The following is a 23937-nucleotide window of genomic DNA, read 5'->3' as shown; positions in this document are numbered from 1 at the left end:
TGATGTACATAATAATGTTAATAATGTTTTTTTTTTATATAGCGCTTTCCCACTCTGTGCTCAAAGTGCTTTACAATTATTATGCCTGGCACGAATCTATAGCAATACAACAGCCCTTTACTTCCTCAACTCCCTGGGAAGCATACAATCCATTGCAGCCTCTGTAAGCATATATGATTAAAGCATTCACATTGCAACCTCTATCCTACCAGGTCCAGAAATAATACAGCTGGGTTGACTGAGGCACAATCGTGGTTCAAATCTTGCCCAAGGACTCTAGCCAATCAGAAACAAATGGCAGTGACCGGTATGTAAATGTAACCTGCAGATGCAAAGCAGGCCACTCTAACCATCCATCCATCATGACTCATAGTAAACATAAAAGAAACAATGGTTGACAAGACCAAAAAATCTGTATACACTGTAACCAAAATATTGAGTAGTAAAATAAATAAATAAATAATATAGTTAAGTGGGTGGTTGTAGATATAATGGTCTCAACTCACCTGATACTATATTGTATGAGGTCAAGTCCATTAGAAATCTACCTTTATCTTACTGCTAACTCAGCTGCCTGAGGGAAGACACCTTGATGTCAATCTCCTGTTTTCTGCACTGTATCTAACCTGCACATATTTGACAAGATTTTGTTATGGCCCAATAATAATGTTGATCTATGCTTTTAAGTTTACATTATATAAAATAACATTTATATAGTACTTTCTACAATGGATGTTGTGATCAAATTTGTACAATTATTACTCCAGACACAGACTTATATCTGCACAATGGCCCTATATATTCACTCACTCAACTCCACAAGAGCATAAAATCCATTGCGGCCTTTGTATTAAAGCACACAGGATTTAAAGCATTCACAATGTAACCTCTGCCGTTCCAGCCACCCAACTGCAGCACAACTATGGTTCAAATATTGCTCAATGATTTTAGCCATTCAGAAAGAAACAGCAGCAGATTCTAAGCCATTCAATGATTATGACACTATTATCAAATATTGATATAATTCATGTACATTGTATCTCCACATACACAAATTACAAATCATAAAATCTAACTTAATGATGATATAGATCTAACAAATACTAAAGAAATTTGACACCAGTAGGAAATGCAAATTGAAATTAATAAAAACAGATTTATATGAGCTACTCTGTATTAAAAGTCAACCATACAAAAATGTTTGTCAGTTGCTCTCTCATCAAATTTTGTACACAGCATTTCCTATAGCCAGCCTACAAGATTTAGTGTCACTGTTAATAGCTTAATCTCAATGGCCTAATCTCATGATACAGCATTGATAAGTCCATCTTCAAAAACTTTTCAAGTTTTTGTTTACAGCATAAAGTAGATAAAATCTTCTGGTAATCCCCACATTTCCCGGTACTTTTACTGGAGTTTTCTCCCATAATTTTGGTACGATAAATGAGAACTATTTTAAATCAGTATTTACCAGATGGCTCCCTTATGTTACTGAGATTTTACAATTTCAAGTCAATCATGAAACTATATATGCCAGGCAAATGTAGGAAATACATTAAGGTTTCTTTTCTCGATCACTAAAACATATATTCCAGACAAATTTAAGAAATGCAATCTCATATGAGACAAAAGCTGTTACAGTAATACATGATCATTCAGCCTAGAAACAAGCCCATTAATTACCTTATCACAAATATATACTAATCTGTACAAACTTCAGAAAGGTGAAAATGCCTTGAACATCATCTTTTGTCTGCATCCACATTTGATTGGTTTCTTTGACAAAGAACTTCATTGTATTTCTCCTCAGGTAAAAGTTTGTCCATCTGTGAGTCACTATTACCAAACTTAGGCAGTACAATAGCTATGAATCCATCTGTCTCTGGCTGCACAAGGAAGAACAAAGCAGATGTGGTATATTTCAGTACAGTCTGCACCTTTGTAAAATCGAACTCATATATTATAATAATATTATTATTATTATTTCATAAAACTGGTTTCCTTAATCTAAGTCAGGTAGATGTAACTTGTTATGACAATTTAGGAAGCAGATTTGTTAATTTTGGATAGAATTGAAAAATTGAAATTAAAATGAATTGAAACTAAATCCAGGAAGTCCTTCGAGAGACTTAAAAATCTTATGACGTTATACATTGTATAACACTACATCTGGCAAGTTGTCCTTTGAACCAAGCCTTCTCATCCATTGGTTATGCATTAGTGGTGTTTATGCATGTACGTGTATACCAAAGTCAGTCTACATGTACTAACATTGCAGCAAAACATATGATATACATAAGGCTTCACAATATCTATCTTGTGAATTCAGATAGTCATAGAAAGCAGTACAATAAATAAAATCAAACATCTTAATCCTGACTTTTATTTTCCATTATTGTAAATACATGTACACTGTATGATTATACTTTACTTATAAATTATTCTCACCTTTTCAATAAGAAGTTGTGGTCGTGAAATAAGATTTTCATTCACTTCCACAAGCTTTCCATTGACAGAACTGTAAATGGTATACTGAGTGTTGTCGTTACAGGTTATTACACACAATGGAGCAGTTTCATTCACCCACTGACCACCCTACATAGAAATTAAATGTCATCATAGTTTATTACAAATGATACTCCTAACAAGTACATACATGTATGTTATGTTATCCATATTGTGTGTGCGACACACACACACACATTTGAAAGAGAGAGAGAGAGAGAGAGAGAGAGAGAGAGAAAGAGAGAGAGCAAACTACATCTATTCAACAGCTGTTGTTAACCCCCCCCCCCCCCCCTCTCTCTCTCTCTCTCTCTCTCTCTCTCTCTCTCTCTCTCATCAATTTTGATCAAATCATAGAGCTGTCTCAGACTTGCAAATAAGATTGTCACAGCTTCTCCAATTACACATTTGATCTATTTTTGAGAAGATCAGGTAAAGATTAGACAAACTATGAAATGCATACTACAAAATGTTAAACCTCCTTTTCCTAGAATGGAAAGTTAATGACACAGTTATGGATCAGTAATCGAGTAGATGGTTGTCAAATTAATACAAAAACTGTATAATAAAACTAAAATACATACACATGCAATATAACTTTCACCTATATATGGTGGAACTATTTTTAATATATTTGAGGGTGATATTACCTTTTTTCCTTTTCCTGAAACTTTATTATCGAGTCTATTGAGATTTTTTGTAACTTGGTAATTTACATTTTTAATAGTCTTCTGGTTTCTGATAATTGGATGACTTCCAGCAAGTGTAACGATGATAATCCTGCAGATGAGAAAAAAAAAATCTGTCTGATAAATCAGTATTTTTATTTACAGCAGTAAGTAGGTAAAATCTACCAGTTTATTTTACTTGCACTCCCCACCAATTATGGAACTCTGTACACATGTTTGGACAGATTTCTCCCCTCTATTAGTATTAATGGGATTTGTAATCTTTTGAGCAAAAATAAGATTGTTAATGATTGCGCTTCTATATATGTGTGTCCGTATAATGCTCTGTATACCCATTGAAGACTATGTTTATATACTAATCATTCAGTCTTCCTATGGCATTAGCATTATACCTAGTACAGACGGGTCAACTTCATACTATAAATACATGTACATCCCTCTATGCATGGATGTGTATCTCTGTGAACTCAGCTTTCAGTTTATTCATCACTCAATTCAGCAATAATAGAATTTCAATGAATTATTTGTGTGACAGTTTACACAAAACCCTTATAGTAACTGGAACTTAGAGTAACACTTGAATGATATTTTTGCCTTCACCCAGATAAGGCAAAAATATCATTGAAATGTTACTCTTAACTTCAGTTACAATCTAGTAAGGAAACTCGACAGTACAGAATTCAGTGACAAATCAAAGTACGTTCAGGCCAGTTATGGTTGAAAAACTTATTAAGTCTTTGGCCCGACTTTTCAATTTTAAGTATTAATTCAATATTCTAAAACTTGAGTAATATTCTTGCTTGATCAATATAAATGTTCTCTCCAAGCTTTACCTTTATTTCCACCAACAGAAAACAGTGCTAAAAAATATAGTTATGTTTCCAAATTGTTGTCCATATGGTTTCTTTCCATCAGATGTACAGCCATTACAGATTGGAAGAATAAGTTTTATATTGTCTTTTGATGTCAGTTTCAACATCCACTATTTCTCGCGAGACAATTTTCACAATTTTATTACTTTTTTCTCTAATATGTAAAAAAAAGTTTAGGGTGGGCAGTTAAAAACTAGGTGGGGTAGGGTAACCGGAACCAAACAATTTCTTTTTTTAGGCCTACATGCTTTAATATGTCATCAGGGGAGCCCACGTTTTCATTTGAAGAATAAACAACCAAACACTGTTTGGCTTTTAAGAAGAAGAGATTGGATCTTTTATGTGGGATCGCACCAATAGTTTGTAAATACTAGGATGGTGACATCATTTCTATCCTAATCTCTTGCTCCACCTCCCTCACCTTTACTATTCTACCTAAACACAGACATCTCACTATTCAAGTACACAGTGGTGATCTAATTATGACAAAACTAGAATGACAAGTTTCATTGAAAGTGGCTGTTGAAGTGCAACAAATGCATCTTTTGTGCCAAGCACAGTTGCTAGATTGACAGAACCCCTCTATAGACCATTACTCCTATTGAAAGTGTGAGAAAATCTTGGTCTCAATAAGCAGAGTATCATTTTGTCACAAGCAGCATGGAAAACAGTATTTTAACTATTTGTGCATCTATTGAAAAGACATGCAAACATCATCTCCAAAGTGCAACTCCTTGATAATTACTTCTAAGCGTATCACCATGGATTACCATTTCTATCTGACTGATCCATCTAAATTGACAAGCTTGGCTGTCAATCAAGTCTTTTTATAGAAGTGCATGCCCCCACTGAACTAGAATGCGTCAAATTTAAATTACCAGTACACATGCAAGCAAGAAATGTGTTTATTAGTAAACACTTTTCAACATTTAAACAAATCAGGAAAAAAGTGATATGTTTTTCTTCCTTTTTTTTTGCATTTTTACTAAAAAACCTACATCCAGGTTTCAATGAATCAATTTTACGATTACATCATATTTTGAGAGTAAAAGTAAGTTAAAATGGTCAGAGCGATTTTATGCTTTTGGGAAAATGGTTTGCATGCACACAAATATTTTCTAATTCTACAATGTATTCTCTTAAATTGTCATTAAACACTGGATATGATAATGAAAAATAATAATGATATGTATTATTCGTGTATTAGCTCACACTGAAGTCCAAGTGTACAGTCAACAGACTTAAAACCTTCACAATAATATGATAATGATAATATATTTATGACAGAAATGCTGGAGTTTGTTATGGAAGAGAGACCAGGCTAAATCTAGATCACTGATGTGCACTGTATGTAGGACTGTTGTATAAACCTGTCCCTTGTGTATGTTGTTACTACTACATAATTGCTTTAAATAATACTTTCTAAATATAGCTGTCTTTAGTCTGCATGGCCTATTGTTATGGTATCTGGCGAAGATTGATGCCATTATTACAGATGACTACAACTAGCTACTAATTCTATTGTTTTGGATGGCAAATGTACGATATACACAATTACCATATACCCAGTATCTCTTCCTATGTAATACAATGGAGAGTGTGCATCAAACCCATGCAATACTTTTCTATACCATGTCCTGCACACTTAGCCCAAAATGGTATAAAGTGGCACACTCATCAATATCCATTTGCTAACTTAGTTGGTTTTGATTTTTTTAAATATCTTTATGCTTTGAACATAAAATAATGTTTCACTATCATTTTATGTAGCTGTGTAATCTAAATTATGTGTCCATGCTACTACATGTACATAGAGTACGATAAAACCTTTACAGCCTGATATGTGGGTTTTACAGACGCTGGCAGTACAGCTTATGGACCCTCCTAAAATCGGTCCCTTTTGCCATACAACCTTGGTCTGCAAAAATATTAAGATTAATATTTCATGTCAAAATGATGCATATAACAGAAGTTATATATTTTCAGAAGTTCACATTAAAACTATTCAATAATATTCCAAAATAAAGCTACGTAAGTAAATAATCAATTACATGTTTAATAAAACTGATGAGACGATGTGTATGTATGTTCATGTACATGTTATGCCACATAATCATGGCCAGAATTGACAGCAGTGCATGGGGTGATATTGGAAATTCTATATTAAAGTATACACATCCTTGGATCAGAGTAATAGTAATAATACTTATAGTTATACCAGTAGTTGTTAGATATTGAATCATGTTTTTTTATACCCGTGATTGCAAGAACAAGAACAAGCACAAACTTTGACAAAGGTAGAAGATGACAGGTTTCAAGAACTGAACTTTCAGTACAAGTTACTAATGGTGTACTTTGTAAATTGGCCTTAGTACTTCAAGTGGTGGCGCTGTTTTCTCAGAACAGCTTTGTTATGAATTTTGAGAGAGTTGTGAAAGACAGCAGAACATGTGAATGTACAAAATGTATGGGAATTCTATGGCACTGTCAAAACCAGCTAACTCCAGTTTTTCAGGGTTATATTGAACTTGAAGTATCAATACTGATATAACAGAATAGATTTCTCATTTAGTTAATATAAACTGTTCTCTTCTGACAGATACTGAATATCTGTCTGAGTAATCTTAGGCACTGAAATGTCCATGTTATACTGTAAACCTGGAAATTTTCACTCAAGACTTATTTTCCCTTATTTTGCTGAAAAAACAAACATGCAAACATAAGTGGTAACAAAAGGCCTTCTTGTACATGAACACAATGTACCAGTCTGGTAATAAGTAGTTAAAAATAGTCTTTGTGAACCAGCTGAAGATTGTAAAATCGCAAAATTTTCTAGTAGTGAAAATATCATCTAGATTTACAATAATTTAATTTACGCCGAGGACCATGTTGCATGCTTCATTATCAACACATTGTTATCTTCAACAGTATCTACAGTTCTTGTTACCTGAAATGGAATTTTACCACCTTGGCATGCCATAGAAATAACAATTCAATTTCTTGGGTGGCACCATGATTTTCACATGCTACACTTACAAGTAGTACTATATGTGCTATTCAGAATAAGTCAACATTCTTGTTCTATTTTGAACCTCAAGGCTCAAGCATGAGATAAAATGTTATGATTCAGTATTGGTATCAGTGTTAATACATTGACGTAACCAATTACTGGCATATGATCAACAGGGGCAAATGATCAATGGAACTGGGAATTTCGAAACATCCATGTAACCTTTCAATTATGATATGATCATGACAACTAGAACTTTTTTGTTAGTAAAACCCCACTGAAAATGAGAAGAAATATACACTATATTAAAAAATATGTACATGGACACTACAATGTAGGTAAATAAAGAATTTTAATTTGTACAATATACAACAATCACACTCACACTCACACATCATGGGTTCAATCATTCATCACAGTTTTTACCAACCTAAACAAAATAGGCCGATCATATCGATAAAGAAAATGCTTTACAATTAGGCATAAAAAAATTGTGTGGTTCCGATTATATTCAATTTTAGAATAGGTGGGGGTACTTAGATTTTTTAGTTTATTTTTTGAATTTTTTTTTTCCCATATGCGAGTGTCTAGTTCAGGTAGTTATGTTTTTTTGATATTTTCCATATGGTCTCTGTGTTATTGGTTTCTTCTCATCAGCTGTATAGCCATTACAGATTGGAAGAACAGTTTTATATTGTCTTTTTAAGTTGATATCAGTTTCTGCATCAACTATTTCTTGCGAGATTTCATGATTTTCAAGATTTTATTTTTTTTTCTCAAATATGCAAAAAAAAATTTAGGGTCGGCGTTAAAAACTAGGTGGGGTCGGGTAACTAGAACCAAACAAGTTTTTTTATTAGGCCTTATAAGATTTCTGGTCAAACTTTACAATATAGTGACAGTACTGACACTCAATGTACCAATTTTTGTCCATCAATTAAAAAAAGAGGTATGGCTGCAGTATTGTATCTGCCAATGCCCTCAATAATGATGCTTAAATTCTTGTCATTTTGTATGGATATTATCAAAGATACAAATACATGATTACTAAACTCAACTACTGCTAGAGATGAACACAAAATACTCTCATATGGGTCATGCAAGAGTTGGCAAATATCAATTTAAATACTAATGTGCTACATATAGTAATGGCTCACCACACACACACACACACACACACACACACACACACACACACACACACACACACACACACACACACACTTACAACATTTATAAATGAGCCACAATACCCACTGAATTCTATGAACACATTTTGTAGCATATTCCCAATAATCATGATAAACTTTTTCTGGAAATATGTTACTAAAGATGTACACATGTTGTCACCTACATTTTGTACATGTTTGAAAAAAAGGTTGCATCCAGCTTCATCTAAAATTATACAGTAGGTAAGGGCCAGTGTGCCCTTTAAAGGACAAAATATTTGTTGTGGTCAAAATTATACAAATTATCGCATAGTACATTGTACAACAAGGGATATGGGAAACAACATTTTGGTGCATGACAAGAAATTGATGTGCACCAGTGGTGTAGATGAAATTGGCTTGGCAGGCATACTGGTGAGGGCTCTCATCCCCTCTTTTCAAGTTTGGGATAAATGGTTTCTTCTCAATCAGGTAAACTGATATCAGATTTCTATCTATTCTAGCCTTAACTACATTTGTATTACAACATTTATCATGAAACTGCCACTGAAACATTGACCAAATGTTCACAGACAACACTCAAATGCTGACAATGCAAGTACTGTTTGGTTCAAAATGCAAATATTAGTCACCACTGACACCCCCATAAAAAGGAATAGCAACTCCATAAAATGTTCAATGCTAGGCTCATTTGATAATTATGATATAAGATAGGTACGATATCGGTGACTATCAGTGTTCCCTCTAAAGATAGCCAAATGTTGTCATTGTGAGTCAAAATGAGAAAAATTGGGATTTCTTGTGAGTCATCACTTAGTAAGAGATAGGTGAACACCAAATTTTAGTGTCACTAGAAATTGTGTGTCAGTGGCAGGTCAAATTGGCTTAGAGGGCACACTGGTGATTACTGTATCAGTATATACACATGTTTGCACTGTAGTACAATAACGAAAACAATGTTTCACATACCATTCTTTTGTAAACATTATTTCATATAACAGTCCGATAGAATGCTGATGGTAGTTGCTTGAGTGCTTGCAGTGTTCTCTGTTGTTGTCCTCTCACACTGCCAGCACAAGTGTAAATATTCTAGTACCCACACTGGCACTTGCATGTGTTCCGTCATGATAGTATACATGATATAACACATAATTTGTTCACAATTTTGAATTTGAGGTAAGAACGTAAACTCTTCTCACAACAATGTAACATCTATGATAAGCTTACCAGCTTTAAAAGAGGGGAAGGGAAATATGAGTATAAAGGCAGCTAGAAAATGTTGGTATGAATGATGTTCAGGAGAGTGGTGTACAGTAAATTTTACATGAGTAACTTAAAAGTTTGGACTTCCCTGAAATAACCAAGTCACGAAGCCAGGGTTAAAACATAGAACATAGCCCCTGCAGTGAACTCCACTGTCAAGGTTTAAAATGCTGGTTTACATACTCAATTACTCATGTACTAAAGACACATGGAAGACTTGATTAAGAAACCTGGTGGGTTACACTAGGTCATGACTGGTTTGTACAAACATACACCTTTAATGACTGGGCCATTCAGCAGAGGGATCCAATCAAGGACTGTTTGATTGTGCACTTATTTCGACTGTAATCTCGCCTAATAAATGACATTATACTTGCATGTCTAGGAGTGTAAATCATACATGTAATGATGTATTTCAAAAAAAAAATTCATACAAAAGTACATTCTTTTGCTTGGTTTTAAACTTAACAGAAATATATATTTTCCAATTTTTTTTTGCTGGTTCCTGCGACCATGGTTTGACTGTCTAATGCAAACCAAATCGTCATGTACTGCTATTCGGGGATACTCAAAAGGATGCATAAAAACAATACCAGAACAAAGAACTTAAAAGAAGTGTAATGCTAAACTGTAAACAAGGCGGTGACTCAAATCCTGCCACAGTTACTGCTGAGAATATACCTGGATTTCTGTAGTACATGTACTCACTTATTAGAATGTTGCAAGATACACAAGTTTTCACTTTCTCTGCCATTGACATCTAAAAATGACAAAACAATATATGTATCACTCAATAATATCAATAATTCTTTATTTTGTACAATATCGTGTTAAAATGAGCAACAACAACAAATATTGAATTACTGACCTTTGATAAAATGCATAACTATAATATATACACTAGTATTTCGCATGAAACTTGAATGAAAGGGGCCTGAATCGAGTTCCGACTAGTGACTAGTATTACTAGTAATAGTTCGTCTGCAAAGTTTTAGCAAGAAAGTATGGGTGGAGCATTAAAACAGTGGGGCCTAGAGTGCACTAAAACTGTTACACTGTCCTTGGACTCGGAGGTAGAATGTACAACCCAATATTATTGTTACATATGGTCTGCAAAATGTAGTGTCACGCTGTCAATAAAGTTTGTAAACTAAACACACACATACTGACATAGTCACATTGACACAGCAGACGATTAATCACCTACATCTACAGTATAGTACACCCATTTTGTCAATCTTTTGCATTTCACGGCGAATTTTTGATGGCAAAAGGCTATCTTAAAAATATCTTACCTATTTTATACGCCTTTCTGAAATATCTATCTACAACCGACGGGTAATCGTGAAATTTAGGGGATACCGTTGATTCTGAAGTCGAACTGGCCGCCATTACGTTCACCTCACTTCGAAAAGACTCCTTATGCAACAGTAGAATAATTTACAGGTCAAAATACGTATAAACAATTTTGAATTTCATAACCATTTTAGACCACATCTTTTAAATATCTTTGATACATTCTAAATTTTCCATACATGACCAACATTACATATATTATGGTCCAGACTCCATTCGAATATTTACGGGTTTTAAATTAAGAACCTAGGGAGTTAACAGCCATATCCGTATCCTTGTCACGTTAGGACACAATATTTTTTATTTGGTAACCTAAAAGATGCAACAAAAATATGTGTGTGTTGCCTGGAACATCCGCGAATTGGATGAAGTAACTGCCATCCTTTGTTCAATAAAATGGATATTTTGATAAATACTAAAATAGTCAGTGAACAAATACATGCAAATTGCCTGTGCATAGATGAGGGCGCTCTATCTTAAAGTTATCAAAACCCAGAAACTTCTGGTCATGCTTGAAGTTTAAACGTCACTTGTTTTGTTGACGTTATTACCATTCAATCATGACGCTTTTACTGCATCATTAGTACATTTTCTGCGGAGAGAAACGATTAACGAAATAAAAATAGTTTCTTTGTTGGTAGAATGCAGGGGCGCATTCGATTTGCCCAAACATGATTATGATTAATCTGACGTCATTTCTCGTGTAAACAAAACGCTCAATCACGATCATGATTACTTACATGTAAACATTTTTTAAAAGTTTCGTATATTTCCGATAAATTAAATGATTTTACATCGTCAAAATGATTACAATGATAACAAATTACCAATCTGATCGAACACAATTTACGTACATAATGTTTTCCGTCATTTCTAACTTGCCGTCACTGAGCTAGCCACGGGCGTGCGACCCCCTATGATTATGTTGTCTGCCATCTTGTAATCACGGCAATCATGGTTTGGGGCATGATATGATTACCAATCATGATTGTGATTGGTATTTATCAAACGCACAATCATGATTGTGATTGATTAATCATGATCATAATTGTGCAAATCGAACGCGCCCCTGATCCTGTTGATAAAAAAAAGTGAAGGGGGGGGGGGGACGCTTCACACAAAGGGCCTACTATACAGGCTCAGAACTATGTCTTGTTTGCTTTTTATTTCCATATGGTTATCGAGCGGACAAGCGCACTTGCATGCATGCATGCATGCATGCATGCATGCATACATACACCCATACATGGGTGACCCTAAAACGAATGACAACCTGAATGACGGAAAACGAATGACAGCATTTCTAGGTGGTAAACAGTGGAATGACACCCTTTTCTACATTCAGTTCCACTGGTTTTACAGTGCAGAGTTTGTCATTCAACTAACTGATTGTAGAAAAGGGTGTCATTCCACTGTTTACCACCTAGAAATGCTGTCATTCCAGTTCCAAAGCATTGAAAATGCTGTCATTCCACTTATTTTACAGAGTGGCGGCTGTCATTCCATTGGTTTTACAGTGCAGAGGGTGTCATTCAACTAACTGATTGTAGAAAAGGGTGTCATTCCACTGTTTACCACCTAGAAATGTTGTCATTCCAGTTCTAAAGCATTGAAAATGCTGTCATTCCACTTATTTTATAGAGTGGCGGCTGTCATTCCAGTGGTTCTACAGTGCAGAGTGTGTCATTCAACTAACTGATTGTAGAAAAGGGTGTCATTCCACTGTTTACCACCTAGAAATGCTGTCATTCCAGTTCCAAAGCATTAAAAATGCTGTCATTCCACTTATTTTATAGAGTGGCGGCTGTCATTCCACTGGTTTTACAGTGCAGAGGGTGTCATTCAACTAACTGAATGTAGAAAAGGGTGTCATTCCACTGTTTACCACCTAGAAATGCTGTCATTCCAGTTCCAAAGCATTAAAATGCTGTCATTCCACTTATTTTATAGAGTGGCGGCTGTCATTCCAGTGGTTTTACAGTGCAGAGGGTGTCATTCAACTAACTGAATGTAGAAAAGGGTGTCATTCCACTGTTTACCACCTAGAAATGCTGTCATTCCAGTTCCAAAGCATTGAAAATGCTGTCATTCCACTTATTTTACAGAGTGGCGGCTGTCATTCCATTGGTTTTACAGTGCAGAGGGTGTCATTCAACTAACTGATTGTAGAAAGGGTGTCATTCCACTGTTTACCACCTAGAAATTCTGTCATTCCAGTTCCAAAGCATTAAAAATGCTGTCATTCCACTTATTTTATAGAGTGGCGGCTGTCATTCCAGTGGTTCGACAGTGCAGAGTGTGTCATTCAACTAACTGAATGTAGAAAAGGGTGTCATTCCACTGTTTACCACCTAGAAATGCTGTCATTCCAGTTCTAAAGCATTGAAAATGCTGTCATTCCACTTATTTTATAGAGTGGCGGCTGTCATTCCACTGGTTTTACAGTGCAGAGGGTGTCATTCAACTAACTGAATGTAGAAAAGGGTGTCATTCCACTGTTTACCACCTAGAAATGCTGTCATTCGTTTTCCGTCATTCAGGTTGTCATTCGTTTTAGGGTCACCCTACATACATACATGCATGCATACATACATACATACATACATACATACATACATACATACATACATACATACATACGTACGTACGTACGTACGTATGACCATTCGCAATTTATCCATATTAATATGTGTTTAGTGGTTTAAGTTTGCTTTCGATTACGCGCACGATCACAACAATAGCACCATGGGATACCTATGTCGTCCGTCTCACGTCGATCCACGTTCGAGGCATGATGATACCCATCGTGATTGTGTTTGGTGCTTGACAATTGACATCGATAAATCACGACATTGCGCAAATCTAACGCTCCCCTCGTAGAAGATCGTTGAAAATGTGGGAGTTTGTAATCTAGTTCAGCGTCATAGAGCACGCCAGTTGAATTGCACAGCAGTGTACAAAATAAACACGAAGTTCATCAAACTGGTAGGTTGCCCATGTATATTTTCATTTCATCATTATAATATTCCTTCCTATTATTCAGTGTTAATAAAACGTTTCAAACTATATAATTAATTGCATACTAAGTTTTATATATAAGTATTCTCTTTGTGGATAAAATAATTTGAGTTCAGGAAGCGATACCACGTGACAGTATGTGTGATTGACAGGTTGCAGGTATGACGTGGCATTGGTCATTTAAAGCAGGGTTTCGTTTAAATATAAGTTGTCGATGTATAAACGATTATAAACTTACAATTAAGAATTCATCAGTAGAAAATGTGATTAGCTTGAATTCACTGACATCTATTCATCTTAAAGGTCATTTACTTTCTCTACATTACAGATAAATATGTTCATAATAAACATTTACATACGTAAACCTTAAAGGTCAAAGTTTCTTTAGATAGATTTCTAGGATAAATTAACACAGGGTAGTGAAAGAGAATGAAAGGCAAATAGATAGTAAATGAAGAAAATAGTTCACAATTAGAGAGGAGTAATTATCCATATTGTGTTGAAGCCCGGGAGTAGCATGACACCGGTGAGATTATTTACTGACGTCAATATATTGAAATTTGACAAACATAGCATGTCGTGTTTGCTGTATTTTCCATATGGTTGGAGGGCGACAGTATAATAGAAGAGGTAGCTTATCTTTTGAGCCATAAAGTCTATTTGTTGTGGAGTATAAAGAAATGCTTAATCGGCATTACACATATGGTTGTTTAATTACTAGAGTTCCAATTCCCTCTGACGATGTGAATTTCCGTACCTTTGACTAATTGATAACTTTGTTAGAGCAAAGTGTCCTGGAAAAATGCCATGCAATTCATGCAAAAATTTATGTTTTACCCGTTTTTGACCAAATTGAATCCAGATTGATTTTGGAGCAGGAAATCATGGGCAAAATTCAATATCGCACCCTTTTGCCATTTTGAATTCATTGTTGTCATTTTTTATTTGTTTTCTCTTTGTTTTGTTCTTAAATATTGTGTTGGACTTTTTAAAGGCTTATTTCTTAAAATTTTGTAAAAAACTATTTCTTGTTTGGCTTTTATCTTTTTTCCCCTCAGAAATGTATATAATGACTTGTACAGTTAGTTATCATTATGTCGGGACAATACGTTAAATACATGTTATGATAACAGAACACCAGATGCAGATTGAAAATATAAAATTTCATGATACGCAACAAAAATTATGATTGTTTGCTACAATCTCGTGTATTGATTGTGTATTAGTTTTCAAAACAATTGTCTCTTTTGATACTGTTCTTTCAAAATAATGACAGGTGTTGGATATTATTGATGAAAAGCAATTATATTATAACATTATTTTGAGTAGTTGACGTACACGTGTACTATTGTATTCATAAGAGAAATATCCATTTTCTTGGCAAACAATAACGTCAAATTGACTTCATGATCTAAACTTTCTCTACTTGCCAATTAATAATACACCTCAAATCAATAATTGTCAGCGTGGCAAGACAAACAGCAACGTTAAAGTCTCTTGGAACAAACAATTTCCTATCCTTATTATTATTTTAACTTTCCAGGGAAAGAATAGTCTGCAAGAAAATCTAGATAAAAACACATTTATTATTGTCCGAGAGTAGTAATTTATGTAAAGAATTGACATTGTGAATGATAAGATTTGATTTCGAGATGCTTTCTTTCATTTAAAATTTGATAAGCCGCTTTGGGTATGTTGTTGAACCAATATCAATAAGCAACGTTCTGCTTACAGGATTTTTTCGTTGACGATCGAGCTAGCACTCATGAAATACCCTTTAATTAACAACAATTTTAACGTGATATCGCTGCAGAATACCATAAGAATTATTGTCTCCCCCCCCCACGATGCTTTCCTCGAGAAAGTAATCTTAATTAGTGAAAAAGGTGGACGACATGCATTTTGAAGGTTTCTAAAAGTTTTCCTTACTCAATAATGTTCACTCTCTCTAATATTTGCATCCATATGTTACGTTCAATTTATGTCAATTGTATGCTGATTTTTAGAGTGAAATATCAAAATTTTTGCCCGAGAAATGTTGCCTTGCATCTTTTACCATGAGGTGCCTACATGGCTAATTTTAGATGAACATCAAGATGAAGTTGCCCCTGTTTGGGTTTTCACTAAAGGCTCTTAGGGGTCATGGATATTCATTATTAACTAACATTTCTTCTGACTCCAATGAGACAATGTGGCCCATAGGAGAGATTCCAAAATAAGGAACAACTACAACTTGATGCTTCTCTGTAATGGCATTTAATGAATACGTAGTTGACATAAAACCATGAAAAATTCTCCATAACCCAAAGTTCATGAAAAATCCTTTATTTTCTGGAATGGCGTTTCCATTTTAAAAGTTCATGTTATTTCTACCCTCTTAAATATCTTCCGGTTTTGGGCATTTGACCGTCACAATGTCGATTTAGTAATACAGCACCATTCCAAAAGTCAAATCTTACAAACAACCACAGAAATTTCGATCATAAAGAGAACGTTCTATGTTTTTAATATCCATTATCATATTTTGAACAAGGTGCGAAGTAGGTCATCAATTGCGTGTATATAATTCACCAAATGCTTGTAAAATTGCTCAATATGGAGGTATTAAAATGTAAACAATAGAAGGAAATATTGGGAGTCGTATCATTTCTAATAAATTCTAACATATGGTCCTCTTAGTTGTGAGAGTCGATGTAAGTACTTAAATCTACCTATGAAAAGACATTTCCTTTTCTTTGCATGTACTGAAAAAAGAACGTGCCTAAAAGATTCAATATGTAAGGGGCGTGACAACTTCATAGCTTAACATGATGTAAAACTATAAACTACACAACGATAGATCATATGCTTTTCCCCCATTTCAAAACCCTCTCTTATTTTTGTATATTTCGTCATTAGAAATTCATGAAACGTACCTACACATAACATTCACAGTCAGGCAGTATACGCAAGCTTCGTTCATAATTTTTCTGCACTGCATTTTGGAAGAGTTTACAGTAACAGGAAATGATGGATGATTGCCGCACTAAGATAGGATTCCTCTCCCCGGAATGAATACATAATTACTTATTATAATTACCTCCCTGTCAGGGCTATATAGTAAGGGATGAATCACAAACATTTAGTCGTGTTTGTAGTGCGTTGATCATACCCAAACGTCTCCGAAAATATATCTGAACGGTAAGTGTGAGCTATCCTTTCCTAATTGTTTTATGGACGTACCAATACATCATTTTAACAACCTTAGTTTGGATCATTTTCACGACCCATAAAATGTGTATATTAGGCACACAAAAATGTATTTGTTTTGGATAACATGACTTCAGAAAATAAGGTAGGTAGGTCTGGATTTTATTCTTATTTTACATTTTAGATACTGGTCGGTCACAATACTTCCATAACAGTTGATAACTTGCAAAAGAAGTAAATAAAGACAATTATGTGATTCAGAAGTAGACTATATGTTTGTTGTTAAATATTACATTCCCTTGGGAGACTACCAGTAACGTGTGTGTGTGTGTGTGTGTGTGTGTGTGTGTGTGTGTGTGTGTGTGTGTGTGTGTGCGCGCTGCGTGCGTGTGCGTGTCCGTTTGCGTGTGTAAGTAAAAGGTATGCTAATATTTTATCTCTCTTTAAGGATCTTTTCACACCATACAGAACTTCTCTGGCTTGATATCATTTTTCCTTTTATTCTCAACAGCTATGTCCATCATGCTGAAAACATACCTACTTTTGATGTGGACCACAACAATTGTTGTAGGGGTAAGTATTAAAGTGTTCATTGCGGACTCAGCATGTTTTCATTAAACAGTTTATGTAAGATAATACCATTCTATCCCTGTTCGAAGTTAAAATGACACAAACTGAGTTTATACGCTTTTCACCCAAGTGAAATACTTAAAAAAACACTTTTAAAAACTCTGATTAAACCATTCTAGTATAATGTTAATGTTGCATGTTTTCTATGACATTGCAATGTGCGTTCTGGAGTTATTAGAACTGTTGATTGTATGGTAAGGTTCGGGAAGGGAGTTCCCATACACAATGTGCGTTCTGGAGTTATTAGAACTGTTGATTACATGGCAAGGTCCGGGAAGGGAGTTCCCAATAGTTTGTTTTATGATTAAGTACGTCATCTGATCATTTGTAAGTTATATTGTAATACCAGGTTTGAGTTCGGTCAATTGCAAGTGATATTTAATTATACATCAGTAAGTAGAATACTGACAGTACTTTTAATATGAACGAAATAATGCATCTAAAAACATATCAAGTCAGCTTGTGCCCCTTTAGTGCCTTTGAAGGGTGATAATAGTTGAGTGTACACGTTGACTTGAGGCGACAGTTAGTTGTCAGCTTGTGCCCCTTTAATGATTTTTTGAAGGGCGACGATAGATGAGTGTATTCGTTGACTTGAGTCGACAGTTAGTTGTCAGCTTGTGCCCCTTTAGTGCCTTTGAAGGGTGATAATAGTTGAGTGTACACGTTGACTTGAGGCGACAGTTAGTTGTCAGCTTGTGCCCCTTTAATGCTTTTGAAGGGCGACGATAGATGAGTGTATTCGTTGACTTGAGTCGACAGTTAGTTGTCAGCTTGTGCCCCTTTAGTGCCTTTGAAGGGTGATAATAGTTGAGTGTACACGTTGACTTGAGGCGACAGTTAGTTGTCAGCTTGTGCCCCTTTAATGCTTTTGAAGGGCGACGATAGATGAGTGTATTCGTTGACTTGAGTCGACAGTTAGTTGTCAGCTTGTACCTCTTTAATGCTTTTTTTTTGAAGGGCGACGATAGATGAGTGTACACGTTGACTTGAGGCGACAGTTAGTTGTCAGCTTGTGCCCCTTTAGTGCCTTTGAAGGGCGACGATAGTTGAGTGTACACGTTGACTTGAGTCGGCAGTTAGTTGTCAGCTTGTACCTCTTTAATGCTTTTGAAGGGCGACGATAGTTGAGTGTACACGTTGACTTGAGGCGACAGTTAGTTGTCAGCTTGTGCCCCTTTAATGCTTTTGAAGGGCGACGATAGTTGAGCATACACGTTGACTTCAGTCAGTTGTCAATATCGTATAAGTAAAACCCAGTCAAGTGAGCTCAATGTGTTGTGTCTGTACATGTTTTAGTTTTGATTTTGGTGTCGTTTTTGAGAACCAATTGACTATAATATCAAAAAGATTCATACTAGTTATTTCCTTATCGACTTTTGTTTTAAATACAGTAAGCACTTATCAGAAAGAATGCACCTGGAACCAATTTGTTTTCAAAATCACAGTAGTTTAACTCACCTAAAACCTTGCCATATGAAAGCTTCTTCTGGAACCTTTCGAAATAATTACAGGAAATACTTTATTCACCATCCTTGCAAGTCAAAGGATCATTTTCACAGAGTTAATACAGTTGTCTATGCTCATTTTGAAGAAAAGTATGGGTAACTGTTGAGAAAATTATTTTCTATATTCAAAGATATTGCATGGTTACTATAATTTTCTTCATGATTTTAATAACTGAGAATGATATGGGGTTGGAGTTTTCTTGAACAAGGTAGCTGAGGCAAATGTTTAAAACTTATTGCTGAGGCACATACTACGTTACGTAGAGAGGAAGATTAATTGCACATTTTCTTCTTTTTTAATTCAATCTCTATTTCACTGTCTGTTCAACCTTGTTTTTTGTACCATTCGTAATTTATTTCAGCTGGAAGAAAAAGTTTGGTCAAATACTACACTCTAGACATTACAGGAGTTTGAATTAAAATGAATTCTGACTGAAACAAATCAAAAATGACATAAACCTTTGATAAGGAACTAGGATTGTCCAACTACTGTGGCGTTCAAATTTAGACTAGGGCTTAGAGAAAATAATGAGTTTGAAACGATGGTCGAGACTCTAATTCTAAAACTGAAAAATATATTGAAGGTTTTTTTGTTTTTTTTTACAAAGCGTGAAGGCTGGCCAGGGGAATAAACAGAACTATATATATGTACATGTCCTTAGAAATTCTACTTCATAAGTTCTTTTCACAATTAACAAACAATATGTCTGTATGTTGAAATGTTTGTATATTTTGTCTTATATGTGCCTCTACATTGTAAAATACAACCCGTTAACTGACCATTGTTCTTATATGTATCTTTCAACAGCAAAACCAGGCGGTATGCTTCTATCGTAAGTCTCCGTAAGCCTTCTCGGGCTCATACACAACAACTAAAAATCATCAATCATACCATCATGGTGATGTATGTATGTATGTATGTATGTATGTATGTATGTATGTATGTATGTAAAAAAATTGTAATTGGCTGCATGCTTCAAATTATATACAAATTCGTACATACATTGATAGTAACAGAGTGCTCATGTTGTGTAAAGCCTGTTTTAACCATATGAGTAATTTCTGCATTTTAATGATTTTCTGTAAGCCGTAAAAAATTGTAGTTCCGGTTACATTCAATTTTAGAATAGGTGGGGTAGGTAGATTTTTTATTTGATTTTAATTTTTTTTCATATGTGAGTGTCTAGTTCAGGTAGTTATGTTTTCCATTGTTTTCCATATGGTCTCTGTGTTATTGGTTTCTTCTCATCAGATGTACAGCCATTACAGATTGGAAGAACAGTTTTATTTTGTCTTTTTAAATTGCTGCCAGTTTTCGCATCCACTATTTCTTGTGAGACTTCACACACGATTTTCGCGATTTTATTTAAACTAGGTGGTGTCGGGTAACCGGAACCAAACAACTTTTTTATTTGGCCTAAAGCTAAAAAAAGTCATATATATAATTACTCTGATGATAACAAAAACAAAAATATCCTACAACGCTGTTGAGGTAACTTTTAAATCTAACGAGTAATTTGCATTAAGCAATATTTTAAATTAATGTAAGCTACAAATTTTATACAATTTTGTACATACACTGGTAACAAAGTGCATGTGTCATCTACAGTGATTGAAGGAGCTTTCAAGTGATACTAAGAATTTCACAATATGATAATGCATGAACGAACTAATCGAAGGACCTTACGGAAAACATACAGTTTACGTCTGGTTTGAATTTTTACAGCGTGTGCCAACCCAACACAAGTGTTTACAGATACGACATACCATTACCGATATTTGCATTCATCTTCACTTGTGACAAGAGTCGACTTCTCAGTCCAAGCAAATAACGATGTCCATGTTGCACTCTCTGCCCAATCACAAGATGTTCCTGCCTTGTATGAGATCGTAATTGGTGGATGGGATAATACTCAGTCAGTCATCAGGCGTAGTAAACAGGGCACTGATGAAGTGGCAGCCTATACCCCTAACATCGTATCACCCTCTGAATTCCGAAGATTTTGGATAACCTACAACAATGGTGTTATCAAAGTTGGGCAATTCAGCACAGTATTTATGGAATGGACTGATCCCAACCCTTTACCTGTTAACAACATTGGATGCTCCACTGGCTGGGGAAGTGATGGACACTTCAAGGTCTGCTTGCATGGTAAATAATGTATCTTATTATATTACTTTCTGATGCATTTTTACCTTCCGTGAGGATAATAATACATAATAATGAATTCCGTTAATTATCTTGAGAATGCAAACTTTAAATTTCATATAATTTGATACATACACCAGCCATACAAAAATCACGCGTGTTTGGTGTAGTCTTTTGTGTTGATTTTAATTGCGATGTGTGATTTGCATAAATATTATTTTTTTGATAATTAGGCAATATCTTAAGAATTTTAAATTTAAATTTCACACAATTTAGTACATGCATTGATGGTAAAGACGTGCATGTATTCTTTAAAGGTTGTTGATGTAACTTGTCGATAATTAGGCAATTTGTTAAGTATGAAAGCTTCGATTTTTCGAGTTTTATATGATTAATTTTCCAAATAAGGGGTACACATGTAAATTGGCTGCAGTTCAGAATTTTGTATTCCAACAATTGTGTGCAGGAACAAAAATATATGGTTTTACCCTTTGTTTAAATCTGGTACTGTACTGTACTGTACAATGATAGCATACGAATAATAGCTAGCTATATATCTACTGAAATGTGTATAAATGATTTTCACTAAAGAATTTATACAAATATGAATTCCTATCGTATAACCCATTTGTGTTTATAGATAAGAAGATATAGTGTTACAACTTTCTCAAGGAATGATGTGTTATTATTATTGTTGTTGTTGTTGTTGTTGTTGTTGTTGTTGTTGTTGTTGTTGTGTTTGTCGCTGTTTTAAGTAAAGCATCTTAAAGTCACCATATATATGACAAAGTGATACTTATTTTGGATTTTTTAATCATAAAACAAATGCAACTCATAAAATTCCCCATGAAAGAAACAATGCACAACAACGCATATCAAGTCTATGTTTGTAACTCAATAAATTGCAGTAAGCTAGGAAGTATCTAAAAAGTTTGTTATTGTACGTACACTAACAAACATTTTACACATTTGTGATTTTTTGCAATTTATTGAGTAACGAACAAGGACTTGGTTTATGTTGTTTCACCTGGGGTTGTTTTTAAGTAGGAGAACATACTAGAGTTGTTGAATAGAAAAATCCAAAATAACTATATGAATTTGTCATCCATATTGACCCTCAACTATTGACAATTATCGATACTTTTTTTACCATTTAACTTTCTTAACAGAATGTTCTGACCTAATGTATTTTCCGACTGATACCACATACCTGTACAATTATTTGGCTTCGTTATCACCTATTACACGAGTTGACTTCAAAGTCAAGGCTAGCAACGATGTCCACATTGCACTCTCTGCCGGACCAGAAGATTTGCCTAACTTGTATGAGATCGTCATTGGTGGCTGGGGAAATACGCAATCAGTCATACGACGAAGTAAACAGGGCACTAATGAAGTACAAGCTAATACCCCAAATTTCCTGTCACCCACTGAATTCCGAGGATTTTGGATAGAGTACAACAGTGGTGTTATCAAGATTGGTAAAGAAGCCCACACGGCATTTATGGAATGGACTGATCCCAATCCATTACCCGTTAACAACCTCGGATACTCTACTGGTTATGGAAGTAATGGAGAATTCGAGTTCTGCGTTGATGGACTTGTTATAGGTAAGAAAACCTCAATTTAACTTGAGCGATATCAATGTTACATAACTTTGAAATATCGAAGTACATTTAGTCAGAATCCATTAAGGGAGCCTTCAGTAATTGAAAGGGGGAAGGCCGGGGGAAATCATGTCAAGGCTGTTGCCTAAAACATCACCCTCCCCGACTCCGTTATGCTTACAAGAAACCCTCCCTTAATAACTTCCCTTCTGTAAAACATAACATCCCCTGGTTTAAATGCTGTTACGCATGGAAAGGAACACTAGTCCCATAATCGATGCTTTAACGGACTTAATCGCACCACTGTCAATATGTAAAGGTATTGGTTATTTCCCAACTACTACCACTGGATTGAATTTGTGTGAGCTGAAGGCCAGAAGATTAAGTCCCAAAGGCTAGATGAGCACACTCCCAATATTATTGTTAGAAAAGAGGTCAACATCGCCATTATATTATCCCTATTATCTTTCTCACGTGTTTCCCTTTTACTCCTGTCAGACCCATTGTGACGTCTCTCCTCACATCACACCTGGCAATTAATTCACTACATGGTTGTCAGCAGTGATAGGACTGACATGGTCTGTTATTACAGTACGTAACCCTAACCCTAACATCAACCACTTAACCCTAATTGCAAACCTCGCCCTAACCGATGTAACAGCAGTGGGGTGCCAAAGTCCTCCCAAAATGCTAAAATAATTTAGTACATGCATTGATGGTAAAGACGTGCATGTGTTCCTTAAAGGTTGTTGATGTAACTTGTCGATAATTAAGCAATTTGTTAAGTATGAAAGCTTCGAGTTTCATATAATTAATTTTCTTATTAAGGAGTACACATGTATACTAGCTGTAGTTCAGAATTTTGTAGTCCAACCATTGTGTTCAGGAACATAAATCTATGGTTTTAACCTTAGTTTAAATCTGGTAATGTACTGTACTGTACTGTATAGTGATAGCATACGAATAATAGCT

The 23937-nt window shown here is 35.0% G+C and overlaps 1 protein-coding gene across 1 annotated transcript; it reads right to left on the bottom strand.

Moving 5' to 3' along the window:
* Nucleotides 1-1427: 1427 nt before the first annotated feature.
* Nucleotides 1428-10900, bottom strand: LOC144434106 (protein Abitram-like). Its single transcript, XM_078122562.1, has 5 exons — nucleotides 10804-10900; nucleotides 10217-10268; nucleotides 3156-3285; nucleotides 2449-2595; nucleotides 1428-1886 (listed from the first exon to the last, which is right to left on the bottom strand). Exons 1-5 carry the CDS (start codon nucleotides 10898-10900, stop codon nucleotides 1743-1745), a joined length of 570 nt encoding a protein of 189 aa, XP_077978688.1. The 3' UTR covers nucleotides 1428-1742.
* Between the last annotated feature and the right edge of the window lie 13037 nt (nucleotides 10901-23937).

This window comes from Glandiceps talaboti, chromosome 4 (assembly GCF_964340395.1).
Source record: "Glandiceps talaboti chromosome 4, keGlaTala1.1, whole genome shotgun sequence".
Classification (NCBI taxonomy): Eukaryota; Metazoa; Hemichordata; class Enteropneusta; family Spengelidae; genus Glandiceps; species Glandiceps talaboti.
The sequence above is the reverse complement of the archived record's forward strand: the minus strand, read 5'-3'. Positions and strand labels throughout refer to the sequence as shown.